Source organism: Hemitrygon akajei, chromosome 8 (genome assembly GCF_048418815.1).
Source record: "Hemitrygon akajei chromosome 8, sHemAka1.3, whole genome shotgun sequence".
Lineage (NCBI taxonomy): Eukaryota > Metazoa > Chordata > Chondrichthyes > Myliobatiformes > Dasyatidae > Hemitrygon > Hemitrygon akajei.
Window position 1 is genome coordinate 143861143 of NC_133131.1, and position 14015 is coordinate 143875157.

General features: G+C 39.8%; 1 protein-coding gene across 6 annotated transcripts in view; it reads right to left on the reverse strand.

The window, feature by feature from the left end:
- LOC140732326 (partitioning defective 3 homolog) overlaps positions 1-14015 on the reverse strand; it is an 838958-nt gene that overhangs the window by 152638 nt on the left and 672305 nt on the right. Inside the window, exon 21 of one of the 6 annotated variants that reach the window (XM_073054821.1) lies at positions 115-136. The exons of the other annotated variants lie outside the window; for them this stretch is intronic. Coding sequence (XP_072910922.1) covers positions 130-136 — 7 coding nt within the window. The 3' untranslated portion in view covers positions 115-129. Of the gene's footprint in view, positions 1-114; positions 137-14015 lie in introns of those variants that run through there. 6 annotated transcript variants of the gene reach the window in all.

Genomic DNA, 14015 nt, shown 5'->3' on the forward strand with positions numbered 1-14015 from the left:
GGACTGTGAAGGTATGGTCAAAAGAGGTGGAGGAGCACTTACAGGACTGTTTTGAATCAGTGGATTGGACTAAATTCAGGGATCCATCTTCAGATCTGAATGAATATGCCACAGTTGTCACTGACTTCATCAAGACCTGCATGAATGAGTGTACACTGTTAGAAATACTGAACACAGCCAAAGCAGAAGCTCTGGATGAATCAGAATATCCACAACCTTCTGAGGACTAAATGTGTGGTGTTCAAGACTGGCGATCCAGAACCTTAAAAGAAATCCAGGTATGACCTTATGGAAGGTCAATATGAGAGTGAAAAGGCTGTGAAATTAAAGACAAAATTGGATGCATGAGAGCTGTGGAAGGGTTTGTATGCAATTATTTCCTGTAAGGTGAAACCTAACAGCATATGTGGTAGTAATGCTTCATTCCCAATTGAGTTCAATGGCTTTTATGCATGCATTAAGAGGGAGAATAATACTACACCTGTGCAAACCCCATAGCATCTTTCAAACCGGTGATCTTTGTCTTGGAGGCCGACATCAGAATATCTTTCAAGAGGGTGAACCCTCACTTGGCATCAGGCCCCAATAGTGTATGTAGCTGGGAACTGAAAATTTGTGTCAAAATCAACTAGCTTGAACATTGAAGAATATCTTCAAACTCTCACTGTTGCAGTTGGCTCTCTCACCTGCTTCAAAGGGGCATCAATCACACTGGTGGCCAAAAAGAGCTGCTTGACTGTTGCTCGGTAGCACTCACATTTATTGAAATGAAGTACTTTGAGAGGTTGGTAATGGAAAGAATTAACTGCCTGAGGAAAGGTTTGGAACCTCTGCAAATAGGCTACCATTACAACAGTTCTGCAGTGGGTGCAATCTCTCTTGCTCTCCACTCAGTTTTGGAGCAGCTAAACCATAGCAATACTTTCGTTAGCCTACTGTTTATTGATTACAGCTCAGTGTTCAATGCCATCATCCCCTCAATGCTAATCAACAAACTTCAAAACCTGGGCCTCGGCACCTCCTTCTGCAACCGGATGTTTGACTTCCCCATTGGGAGAATACAGTCAGTGTGGATCAGTAATAACATCTCCTCCTCGCTGAAAATCAAAACAAGTGTACCTCAAGGATGCGAGGTTAGCCCACCACATTACACACTTGATACTCATGACTCTGTGGCTAGGCACAGCTGAAGCATTATCTATGAATTTGCCGATGACACAGCTCTTGTGGGCAGAATCTCAGATTCTGATAAGGGGACATATAGGAATGAAAAAGATTGGCTGGTTGAGTAGCAACAATAATCTTGCACTTAATGCCAGCAAATCTGGCTTGATTGTGGACTCCAAGAAAGGGAAGTCGAGAGAACACACACCAGTCTTCATTGCGGGGTTGGTGGTGGAAATGGTGGGAAGCTCCTGGGCATCAACATCTCAGATACAATCTCGACAAGGCATGCCAACTGCTATACTTAATTAGGAGTTTGAGCAGATTGGGTATGTCAGAGACCTGAAATCTGATTCCGTTTCTGAATGCTTCAGAATGTTGATGGAACATAACACCAGTGGTGGTGTCATTTCAGTGGGATGAAATTTTGTAGGATGATCTGCTGAACATGAACAGTGAGGAGGTGAAAGGTGGAGGCAAAGAGTCCTCTTTCCCAGTTCTCAGTTCTAGAATAAGGGGAAAAAAAGAGTGGAACAGAGATAGAATGGATAAAGTTGAGGGCAATGTCATCCAAGATGGAGAAGAATCAATGGGTTAGGAAAAATATGCATCAAAAATTAGAGCCTACATCTGCACTCATTAACCTGAAATAGCAGCTGCTCAGCATTTACTATGTCAAACCCTCCCTGAACCTTTTATCATTCACCACTCAGTTCACAAAATTCTCATCCTGCTCATTATTTTCTCACCATACATTTTCAACAAAATCTACTTAGTGAATCTGAGTGAGGTCCTAGCTGTAGTCACAGATGTGGTCTCTATAAATCCATGCTAATTGCACTGACTTATTTACATTTGTACGGAGCTCCACTGAAATAAAGGGCAAAAGACTATTTGGTTTCTAAAGAGTTTGCTGTATTTGCAAACTGACATTGCATTTCATGTACCAGCATTTCCAGATCCCTCTGGACATCAGTGTTTATTAGTTGCTTACCACTTGATATGTTTTGCCTTTCTCCTACCAATATGCAGAATCTCACATTTACAATTCTATCTATCACCTTCCAAACAACTCGTACAACCTGCATTTACCTCAGCCACAGTTCCTCAAAACCCAATTCCCCATTCAGCTTTTTGCATTGTCTTTAGGCTTGGCTACCTTCAAATGATTAATATAGATTTTAAACAGCCAAGACCCATAGCACTGAACCATGTGACAATCCTTCATTAAAAGCCTGTCAATCTAAAATTGACTGATTTATACCTGCACTCTTTACTGACCTTCAAACAATTCTTTATCCATTATACTATTCCAATGCCTTATTTAAGTCAAAGGGTGTGGTATCTCTAGGAACGTGTTTGATAATCCAAATATATTATGTCCACCAATTCCTTCTTATCTACCCTTCCAGTTATATTTCAAAGCAAGATTCACAATTGAGCCAATCCAACACTACTTATCTCGTATGCTGACTGTATCTCATGACATTGTAATAAGAGCTCTCTTGAAATCATATCTTTAAATGACAGATTCCAGTATTTTCTTGTGGATCAACTATGTATCCCCTTTTTGATTTTCATCCCTAACTTGAATAGTTCTTCTGCATTTGCTGTTTTACCATTGCTGTTACTGAATTATGAAAGAACAATATGAAAACATCCTTATCTTCAAAGGTTCCTTTTGTCAGAACTATAGACTGTAGGCTATTAGATCTGAAGGCTATATCAGACATTTTTGTGTTCTATTAGAATCTTCTGCACTTTTTCTTAGATAATGTTAACTTCTTAGCTCCTTGTAAGTTTTGTAAAATTTTGTATTTTAATTTAACTATTTAATGTACATACACACCTACTGTAATTCAGTTTTTTATATATATCATGTATTGCATTGTACAGCTGCTGCAGAATTAACAAATTTCATGATACTTGCCAGTGATACTAAACTTGATCCTGTTTCCTTACCCTCTACAGAACATTTGCCCCACTATTCTTGTTTTGTTACATGTTTCTGACACTCCAAAGATAGGTACAAAACATATGCTTACAGCCTAGTCCATTGGGGTAAAACCTTCCCCGCCATTGAGCACATTCGCAAGGAGCGTTGTCGCATCCATCATCAAGGATCCCCACCATCCAGTTACCCCTCAACCATCAGGCTCTTGAACCAGAGGAGATAACTACACTCACCCAAACATTGAACTGCTTCCACAACACATAAACTCACTTTCAATGACTCTTCACTTCATGCTCCTAATATCTATAGCTTATTTATTATTATTCTACTTCTTTTAAAATATATTTACAGAGTTTGGTGTTCTTTACACATCGGTTGTTTGCCTTGTGTACAGTTTTTCATTGATTCTACACTATTTCCTTGCAGTTACAGTGAATGGCCGCAATAAAATGAATGTCAGTGCAGTATATGATGACATATACAGTGTGTACTTTGATAATAAATTTACAGTCTGCCCTACTTATCCACGGGTTCCGCATGCGCGGACTCAACCAACCGCGGATCGGGAAAACCCGGAAGTTCTCCTTCAGCACTTGTTGTTTGAGCATGTACAGACTATTTTTTCTTGTTATTATTTCCTAAACAACACAGTATAACAACTATTTACATAGCATTTACATTGTATCAGGTATTATAAATAATCTAGAGATGACTTAAAAGTACAGGCAGTCCCCAGGTTATGAACGAGTTCCGTTCCTGAGTCCGTCTTTAAGTCAGATTTGAAGTCGGAACAGGTACATCCAGTATTATTTAGTGTCAGTTAGTCAAACATTTTTCTTAGTATATAGTATATATTTTACCTTTCTATGCAGATAAAACACTTAAGAAACATACGTATTTCAATAATTAAACCACTGTGTTGCTTAGTAATAGCTGTAGCTTTCATCGGGGTAGGGCCTTTCACATACTCCATTAAAATTGTTCCAATCGTTGACCGACTGTAACCTAACGCTTTTCCAATGACCGATGGCGTTTCACCTTTTTCCAATCGCTTTATTACTTCCACTTTATTTTCAATCGTCATTGTGATTATTTTCGTGAACAGAAACACTGCGGATTCAGAGCTGTGCCAGGTCCTAAAGTCCACCGCAATGAGACAGGTTAAATAAAGTCTGGGGTTCTGCTGGGTCCTAAAGACCACCGCACTGATACATGTTAAATAATGGACTTGAGCATTCGCGATTCTTGATATCCGCGTGAGGTCCCGGAACCAATCCCCCGCGGATAAGGAGGGCCAACTGTATTTTGAACTTTGAACTCAGCATTTCCTCATTCCCATGGTAGCAATGACAATAGACTTGATTTTGATTCTACCTAAATGGCACTACCAGATCTCTTCCCACCAGGCACCCTCCACTCTGTGTAAAACAAAACTGGTTCCACACATCTCCTTTAAAATATCCACTCTCACTGTCAATGCATGTCCTCTCGAATTTGACATTTCTAACTTGAAGAAAAGATTCTGACTAACTGTGCCTGTCAGTCTTGCACACTCCTATCAGGACTCCCCTCAACTTCTGACACTGCAGAGAAAACATCTCAAATTCGTTTAACCTCTCCTTCCAAATCATACGCTCCACACCAGGTAAATCTCTGGTAAATCTCCATTGCACCCTTTCCAAAGCCTCAACACACTTCCAGTAACAGGGTGACCAGAATGGCACAGAACACTCCAGATCAGATCTGGACACAATACCTCACCAGATCAATCATTATCACGCTGAGAGGTGAGTGGATTCAGTTTGAGGAAACAAGATGATAGGGAGCTCTAATTTGCACTCAGGAGCTGTGTGGATCCAGGAGTAGGGAGTATAGTAAGAAGACTCACCGGGATAGGGTGTAGGGAGAGACATATAACTTTAATGCCCCAGATGAAGATCACAATTCGGACACACTCATCACTAGGGTGAATGCACAGCAACAGGGTGCACACATTGCCAGGCTTCCTCCATTCAACTTGACAAGACACCTAAGGGAATTCAGTTCAAAGCACTCACTGTGAAAGCAGAAGACTGTGACCTTCAATCTTGAAGTCGTGTGCATTTGTGTGAAAATCAATGAAAAAAACCATCACAAGGCGCCTGTACTTCAGTTGACAGCTGCTATGGAGGCCACATGAAAATTCCCTGTTTCTACACAGTTCCCGATCTGATTTAGCTAGAATTGCTTGAACCTTTTCACAAACATGATGCAGTCAATGCACAGCGTGCATTTCTCCAGCAGCAGAATTACTATCTGCCTTCCAGCACGCAAAGATGCTGCGCCCCAGCTGATTACAAACCCAAGTTCCCATTTACTTATACAGATGAAACAAAAAGCACTACTTCACTTGGAAATCATTAGAATGATCTCCTCAGAGGAGATAAATCAGTTTTTGTGTGATTTGGAGCAAAACGTGGGTGTAGACCATTCAATTCTGAGAGTTAAGTACCTCTTAAGGATTAATAGTCCAGCAGTTGTGATCAAGCTCTTCTAGCTAAAAACATAAAAAATGAAACTGTGACAATTCAGACCTCTAGATAGTAAATATTTAATGGAATGTGTAAAACATTATGCTTAAAATTCCAACTTTTCTTTTGTGTGGTTTTTCTCCATAGAATACTACAGCACAGAAAAGGCCCTTCAAACAATCTATTCCATGCTGAATTGTTATTCAGCCTAGTCCCATAAACCTGCACCTGGGCCAGAGACTTCCCTAACCCTTCCATTCATTTACTTATCCGAATGTCTCTGAAGTGTTGCAACTGAACCCACATCCAGCTCATTCCACACACACACTACCCCTGACTGATGAAGTTCCCCTTTAGGTTTTCCTTAAGTAATTCGGATTCAGATGTTTTTTATAACATGTACATCAAGACATAGGGTGAGATACGTCAGTTGCGTGAAGAACCAACATGCCCGTGGATCTGCTGGGGCAGCCTGCAAGTATCGCTGCACATTCTGACATCATCACAGTATGCCTACAATGTTCAACAGAGCAGCACGAGCAGCGATATCAATGACAGCGGAACAAAACAAGACAGAAACAAACCCGTCTCCAACCTTCCCAACCACTCACACTGACAGAAAGGCCTCCAAACCCAGTTCAGGCCAGCTCCATGTCCTTGTAATTTTCTCAGCACTCTTTCAATCTTACTGGTATCTTTCCTGTAGCAAGGTGACCAGAACCATACGCGGTGCTCCAAGTCTGGCCTCACCAACATCTTACACAACTTCAACATAACATCCCAACTCCTGTACTCTGATTATCAAGACCAAAATGTCAAAAGCTCCCTTTGCGACCTATCTATCTGTGATGCCACTTTCAAGGTATTCACAGATCCCTTTGTTCCACCTCACTCCTCAGTGCCCTATCTTTTTTAAAATTTGTCACATGTACATTGAAACATATAGTGAAATGCATTGTTTGTGTCAAATTAAATCAGCAGGCTTTGGGAATTGAATGCTGACCAGTGATTATTGGCACTGTAAAGTGATTACGCTATCAGCTACACTCACGTGCCATCCCACTGTGCAAGTCCTACCCTGCTTTCTCCTCCCAAACTACAAGACCTCACACTTGTCTGCATTCCTGTATTAAATACTTCTACTCCACTCTGTACACTCTTTGACACCTCATGACCTATTTGCTGGTTTATTTCTGAACACTTAAATCTCATTACTCACAGGTTACTTGGAGATGAATGGTGGGAGAACTGTCAAACTTTTTGGGTGCACAATTCTTGAAACAAATTCTAAATCATTCCATTGAAAAGAACATTCATTCTTACAAGAAAATATATCAACTTACAACTTCAAATATCAGCAGTTACTCTTCAAGAGGAACCAACTGTGATGTTTAATCAGCCATTGAAGAGGTATTTTCAATGTGGAGCAGGAAATATCACCTCAATTGTATACCTCAGAGTTTGTGCAACACAGACTTGTAATCTTTGAAGTCCCTTTTTCAACTCTACAAAAAAACCTTTAAAAATAAAAAGGGCCCCAATGATGCTGGAAAGCATCCTTTCACAAATAGACAACTTACAAAAATGTTATATGCTCACTAAGAAAATCTTATAAATGTGTTCCATCCAACATTTGGTCAACTATTAATAAAATCACATCACCCAAAATAAAGTTAAAATAACAATCTCATTTCCATTATCTTGTCTGCCCAGAAGACTCATTTTGCAATTATTGGTTTTCTCCGGTTTGACGCATTCATTGTTAGGCACACAATGCAGTAAATTGCAACATTCCATTCAGCACGTGAAGTGAACAGAAGAATAATGCCATCACTATCTTTAACTGAATAGCAGTGATGATAATGGCTGTGAGTAATTGGGCTCCAAGCAGACTGAATTATCAGGGGTCTACTGATACATTTTTATTAGTTTCTTTTGTTAGAACTAAATCACTGCAAGGTTGACACAAAGATTTGAAGTGGATCATATTACCAGACTACATATTTCACGTTCACTTGCATTTCTTCCAATTTAGCATTCCGCATTCAATACTTACAATGTGGTCTTGTTTACAATGGGGAAACCAAATGGAAGACTGGGTTACCACTCTGAAGCACATCTTCATTCAGACCCCTGATTTACCAGTCATTTGTAATTTCAATTATGTCCCACTCTGACACCTGTCTTTGATCTCCTAGACTGCTTCAACTAAACCCAAGATAAGCTTGAGCAGCATCTCCCATCCAAGCACATTATAGTTTTAAAGATTTAAGATTATTTCAATTTCAGCTGACCAACTCTTTCTCTGTGTTACTGATGCAAGATTACCTACTTGTAACAGAATCTCAGTTTTTCACCTCCATCAATGCTAGCTAATTTGCTCAGTACTCCTAGCGACTGCTCTGTTCTCATATTTTCAGTGTTTTCCCTCTCTACTGCTCACATTCATCTTCCTCCATTGACTAATAGATCAGTTCTAATTAACAAGCATTCATCACCCTTTCTCAGTTCCCCCACCTGGACAATCTTGACTGCTACGATTCAGCCACTTCTTCTGGCCTCTCTACTCCATTCCCACCTCACCTCCAACAACCCCATTTCTCTCCCTCCCCAGCATTTCCTTTGCAACTTATAATATCCTAGATTTCTTTTTTCCACTTCTGATGAAAGATCGCCAAACTGAAAAATGACTAAATATGTTTTTCCTCATAAACTGCCTGCGCTGCTGTCAATCCCCAGCATTTTCTGGCTGAGAGGTTTTTTCATCTTTGCTGGCCACAACTGAGGTAGCAAATAATTGGATGATGGCAAATATCGCCCACCTTTTCAAAAAGGGCAGGTACAGAAAGTTCTGGTAATTACAGCGGAGACAAAAGAAACTGCAGATGCTGGACTACCTCAGCGGATTGTTTATTGCTCCTGGTAATTACAGACCTGTGAGCCCAACATCAGTAGCAGTTATTAGAAAAAAATTCTGAGGGACAGCATTAATGATCACTTGGAAGGCAGGGAGTGAACAGAAATAACCAGCATAGCCTTGTCTTGGGCAAATCCTTCCTGAACAATCTGACTGAATTTTTTTTTGAAAAATGAAAAAATATATATTGATGAAGACAGTTTAGTAGATGTGGTTTACATGGGAGACGGGACCAAACTATTAGAGTTCATGGGATCCAGGATGACTTAGTAAATTAGATCCATAACTGAGTAATACTGTGGGTGATAATAGAGTAACTGGCTATATATTTCCAATATGTATTAATACTTTGGATTATGGACAAGGAAAGCACGATCAACAGTTTTACAAATGACAAGAAGACTAGTGGAGCTCTTCATATTGTGGGTATATTTATGTTACAGGGTAATATTGATGCATTATCAACTTTATACAGCATTGGTGAGATGTTACAGTGCTGAAAGGTGGTTCAGAGATTTACCATGAGGTTGGCTAGGGTGGAGCAGTTAAGCTGGAGGGAAGAAAGGCTAAGTCGGTTTTCTTTGGAGCAGAGGAGATAAAGGGGTCATGGCTAATGTATACAATTTATGAAGTGTATAGACAGAATAATCCCGAAGGGTCTAGGTCCGAAATGTCGCCCTGTTTATTCCTCTCCATAGATGCTGCCTGACCTGCAGAGTTCCTCCAACATTTTCTGTATTAGAGGTGGAATAAAACTAGAGGGTATAGATTCAGGGTAATGGAGCAAGAGGTACAGAAGGTATCTGAGAGAAACCAATTTCAATCAGAGAGTGGCAAGTTGCTGTAATACAATGCCTGTGAGAGTGGTGGAAGTAGCTGTTATCACTAAGGTATCTAGATGAGCATATGAACAGCCTAAGCATAGAAGTGTATGGGCCAAGTGCTGGAAGATCAGATTGTGATCAAATAGTGGGCGAAACGGTTCATTGGCTCGCCCACAGCTGGAATGTTCCATGAAATTCTGATCACTACACAATATCAAGGACATGATGCGCTGAAGAGGGCGCTGAGGAGATTCACCAGAATGTTGGCTGGGATGAAATGCTTCAGTTATGCAAAGAGATGTATAGGCTAGGTTTGTTTTCCTTGGTGCAAAGAAGGCTGAGACATGTCGCATAGGGAAATCTGACAGAGTTACATAAAATTATGCAGGCACAGGCATGGTGTTAGTGAAAAACTTCAGCACAAGGCAGTTGTGACTAAGACCAGATAGGTTTAAGGAGAGGAACAGAAGGGTTAAAGGAAGAGATTTAGAGATCTGAAGAAGAACTTTTTCACCTAGAGGATGGCTGCAATCTGGGACACACTGGCTACAAAAGTGGTGGAAGTAAGTGCCTGTCTAGAAATATCAGGACAAGCACTTGAATCAAAGAGGCATAGCAGGCAGCCTACCAAGTACTGGTAAATGAAACTACTACAGGTAGGAACCTGATAGTCAACATGGACATGGAGGGCCACAAAAACTGTTGGTACTATAATGTTCTTTGGCCCTTTGATCCCTGCCTGCCTTTGGGTACAGAGGTTTCTTCAGAATTTGCTAATGGATCTCCTGGTGATTATAATGTTGACCTCCTGCTATGCTCTTCAGCATTTTTCAAAAAACCCATTCACAATTCAAAGGCTTGGATTTGGTCACCCTCAGCTGCCTTTTATTAGTTTGGTCATCCTTCCATGTTATTCCATTCTATACCCTCAGAGGTAAACCCAGTGCTTTGATTTTTGATGGTCTTGCCTTGTTAAAAGATGGCACTAGGTGAATCTGAGAATCCTTTGTTCTACCGACCGCACCTGGATTTGCATATAAGTGACATCTCAGTTCTACTTCACAAAATGCACAAGCTTACATTTTTCTGTGCTGAAATTCTTATGTTAATTATTTGCTAATTCTTCGGATTTAGTAATGCCCACCTGTAATTTGTTGCAGTCCATTTCAGCACTGATGAATCCTCCTCACCCCCTCTTTTCCCTATTTCTAAATTTGCACTTCACATATACTGTAAACATAGATAAGTGTTTTTGATTGCAGACATTGGTCATTAATGCTGGGATTAGCACAGCTCCTCGGGGAGGCGTCTAACCACCTCCTTCCATGACAAATAGCTACCCTTACCTCATTTTCTTTGCTTTGTTCATATTCTAGAATTCCAACAAAAACATTTAAATTTAAGTATAGATACATTTTCATTATAATCATATATTGCACTAGTATTGATTAAATATGTTATTCAACTGTCTCAGGTGAATAAATATTTCAGCCATACCTCCAAACAAGGACATAATGTCTGCACCAATGAAAAAAATTATATACAGCCGTTACTTAGCAACATCTTTTCCTTGTAAGATATCAGTTCTGACATAATGAAAGGCGAACAGTTAAAAAGCTCTCGCTAAGAAACTCTAAAAAGCTCCACAGGAATACAAACCACTTGCCAAACATTCCTTCAAAATGTGACACCAAACTAATTTCTGCCATAGAAAAATTATCAAAAGAAATGATCAAAAAAGCATTGTTACCAAATAAAAATCTGTTGATTCATGTCTTTAATATTTACAAATAGTATCCAACACATTTTAATGCATTTTAAAATGTGAGTCCAGAATAAAAATGTACAAAACCTTACTTTAACTCAAAGTATTTTTTAAAATTAACGTTAGTTTACTTCAAAAATTTTTTTAAAAGCACATACACTCAAACTTAATTAAATCAAATAACAAGTTCAACCAGTAGGTGAATTTCTCCCTTTCATTTTCAAAAGACCTTTCCTGGAGCAGTTCTAGTCTAACATATGTCCAACAGGAAGACTTCTCATTTCAAATTTTTTTTTTAAAACCTTGCAAAATTTGGTGGTTACCAAATAGATGTCAGCTAAAGTTTACCACAGTTTACATTTTTGAACATCATAAACTGATCATTAATGGATGACTGGAAGTTTTCTTCCTGGACCAACAGCAGATTTATCAAACCACTTCTGAACTGAAGTACTACCGAGGTAAATTTTCAAAATTCTGGCATCAGTGTTTCCCTTAATACTTACTTTTACAAGTTGCACATGCAAATCATATTTTTTGCGAGGCACAAAGGGTCTACTGGCCTTTCAAGTTTCTACAATATACTTGGAATCAAAAAAAAGTTGAACTTAATCATGTATGTAGACAGAGTTCATGAAGAGGAAACCGTTTCAGAGTCCTCTGCACCCTGCACTGTGCTGTGATGTCCTTCCTATTGCATGGTGCCCAGAACTGGACACACTGGTCCAGCTGTGACTAAGCCAATGTAGTACCCTCTGCTCATTATCCACACTTCCCTCCTTCCCCTCAGCTCATTCCACCAATGACCTGCTAACCCATCCCTCTCACCTCTTTTTAGCAAAAGAAAGAGGACCCTTAGCATTGTCAGTAATCCCTCCCATTGTCCAACAATCTTTTTGACCCCTGAGCTGAGAAGTGGCAGATGGAGTTCAACCCAGATAAGTGTGAGGTGGTTCATTTTTGGTAAGTCAAATATGATGGCAGAATATAGCATTAATGGCAAGACTCTTGGCAGTGTGGAGGATCAGAGGGATCTTGGGGTCCGAGTCCATAAGACACTCAAAGCTGCTACGCAGGTTGACTCTGTGGTTAAGAAGACATACGGTGCATTGGCCTTCATCAATCGTGGGATTGAGTTTAAGAGCCGAGAGGTAATGTTGCAGCTATATAGGACCCAGTTCAGACCCCAATTGGAGTACTGTGCTCAATTCTGGTCACCTCACTCTAGGAAGGACATGAAAACCTTAGAAAGGGTGCAGAAGAGATTTACAAGGACATTGCCTGGATTGGGAAGCATGCCTTATAAGAATAGGTTGAGTGAACTCTGCCTTTTCTCCTTGGAGCGACAGAGGTTGACAGGTGACCTGATAGAGGTGTACAAGATAATGAGAGGCATTGATCGTGTGGATAATCAGAGGCTTTTCCCCAGGGCTGAAATGCCTAGCACGAGAGGGCGCAGTTTTAAGATGCTTGGAAGTAGGCACTGAGGAGATGTCAGGGGTAAGTTTTTTTACGCAGAGAGTGGTGAGTGCTTGGAATGGGCTCCCGGTGGCAGGGGTAGCTATGGAAACAATAGGGTCTTTTAAGTGACTCCTGGATGTAAACATGAAGCTTAGAAAAATAGAGGGCTATTGGTAAGCCTAGGTAGTTCTAAGGTAAGGACATGTTCGGCACAGCTTTGTGGGCCAAAGGTCCTGTATTGTGCTGTATGTTTTCTATGTTTCTATTAACACAAAAAAGTCTGTAGCACCTTTCAGATGTTGTTCAGGATATTCCAAAGTACTAATGCACTAATGAAGAACTTCTGAAATGTAAGAAAATTATGCTACATACCATCAAGTATGCATCAGATACTAATTTATGAACTTGTTAAAAGCCTTTTTTCACATCTTTCTCCCAAAACACAAGTAAGCTACATTTCCAAGCTGCTTACAGTGTGTGCAAACCAGCATTTTCTACAAATCACACACAGTTACCAAAATTCCTTCAAATCTCAGTGAAATGCAGTCTATCAACATTAAGATAATAATCTCATGTTTTCATTGTACGACTGAACTGCAAAGTCTTTTCAAGGTATGACGATTTTGAAGTTGTCCTACTTTCTCCAGTTTCTGTGAGGTCCTCACTACTCTCCAGCTGTGATTTCTACTGCTCTTTATAATGACCAAATCCTCTTTCAACATTCTTATTTCCAATGAATGTTGTGGTCTAAAATGTAAACAGATTATTTCCTCCCACAGAAGCTGCTGGACCCATTGAGTTCCTCCAGCAGATTGTTTGTTGCTCCAGATATTATGCTTCTATATTATTTTTCCTGTCAAAATAGAAAATTTCACATTTGCCAACATTACATCTCCTGATCCAGATCTTTAATCACTAAATCATGCTATCTATAAATCCCCCTGTAATTTCTTTACATTCTCTTCATAACTTATTTTCCTACCTATATCTGTGGCATAAGTTAAGTTAGCTTGCATCTGTATTACTGGTATAGGCATTGATTTCTTTCTATCACACGTATTGAGATACAATGAAAAGCTTTTGTTTTGCATGCCATTCAGAGAGTTCATGTTACTTATAATTACATCAAAGTACGAAAAAGAAAATAGAAGCAGAATATAGTATTGCAGTTACAGAGAACGAGTTGTGCAAGTAAAGAAATGAAGGGCAATTTTACATTCTGTTCTGTAACATGCAAAAAGTTGAGGCTACAGTAGCACACTGGTTGGTGCCTGGGAGTGCACGTTACGCACAACCTCTCATTGTCATAGAACACATCCTACGCGGTCAAGAAAGTTCCCAATGTCTCTACTTTCTAAGGAGGATAACAGCTGGACTTGGCACATCCATACTCATGTCATTCTACAGTTGTGCAGTATCA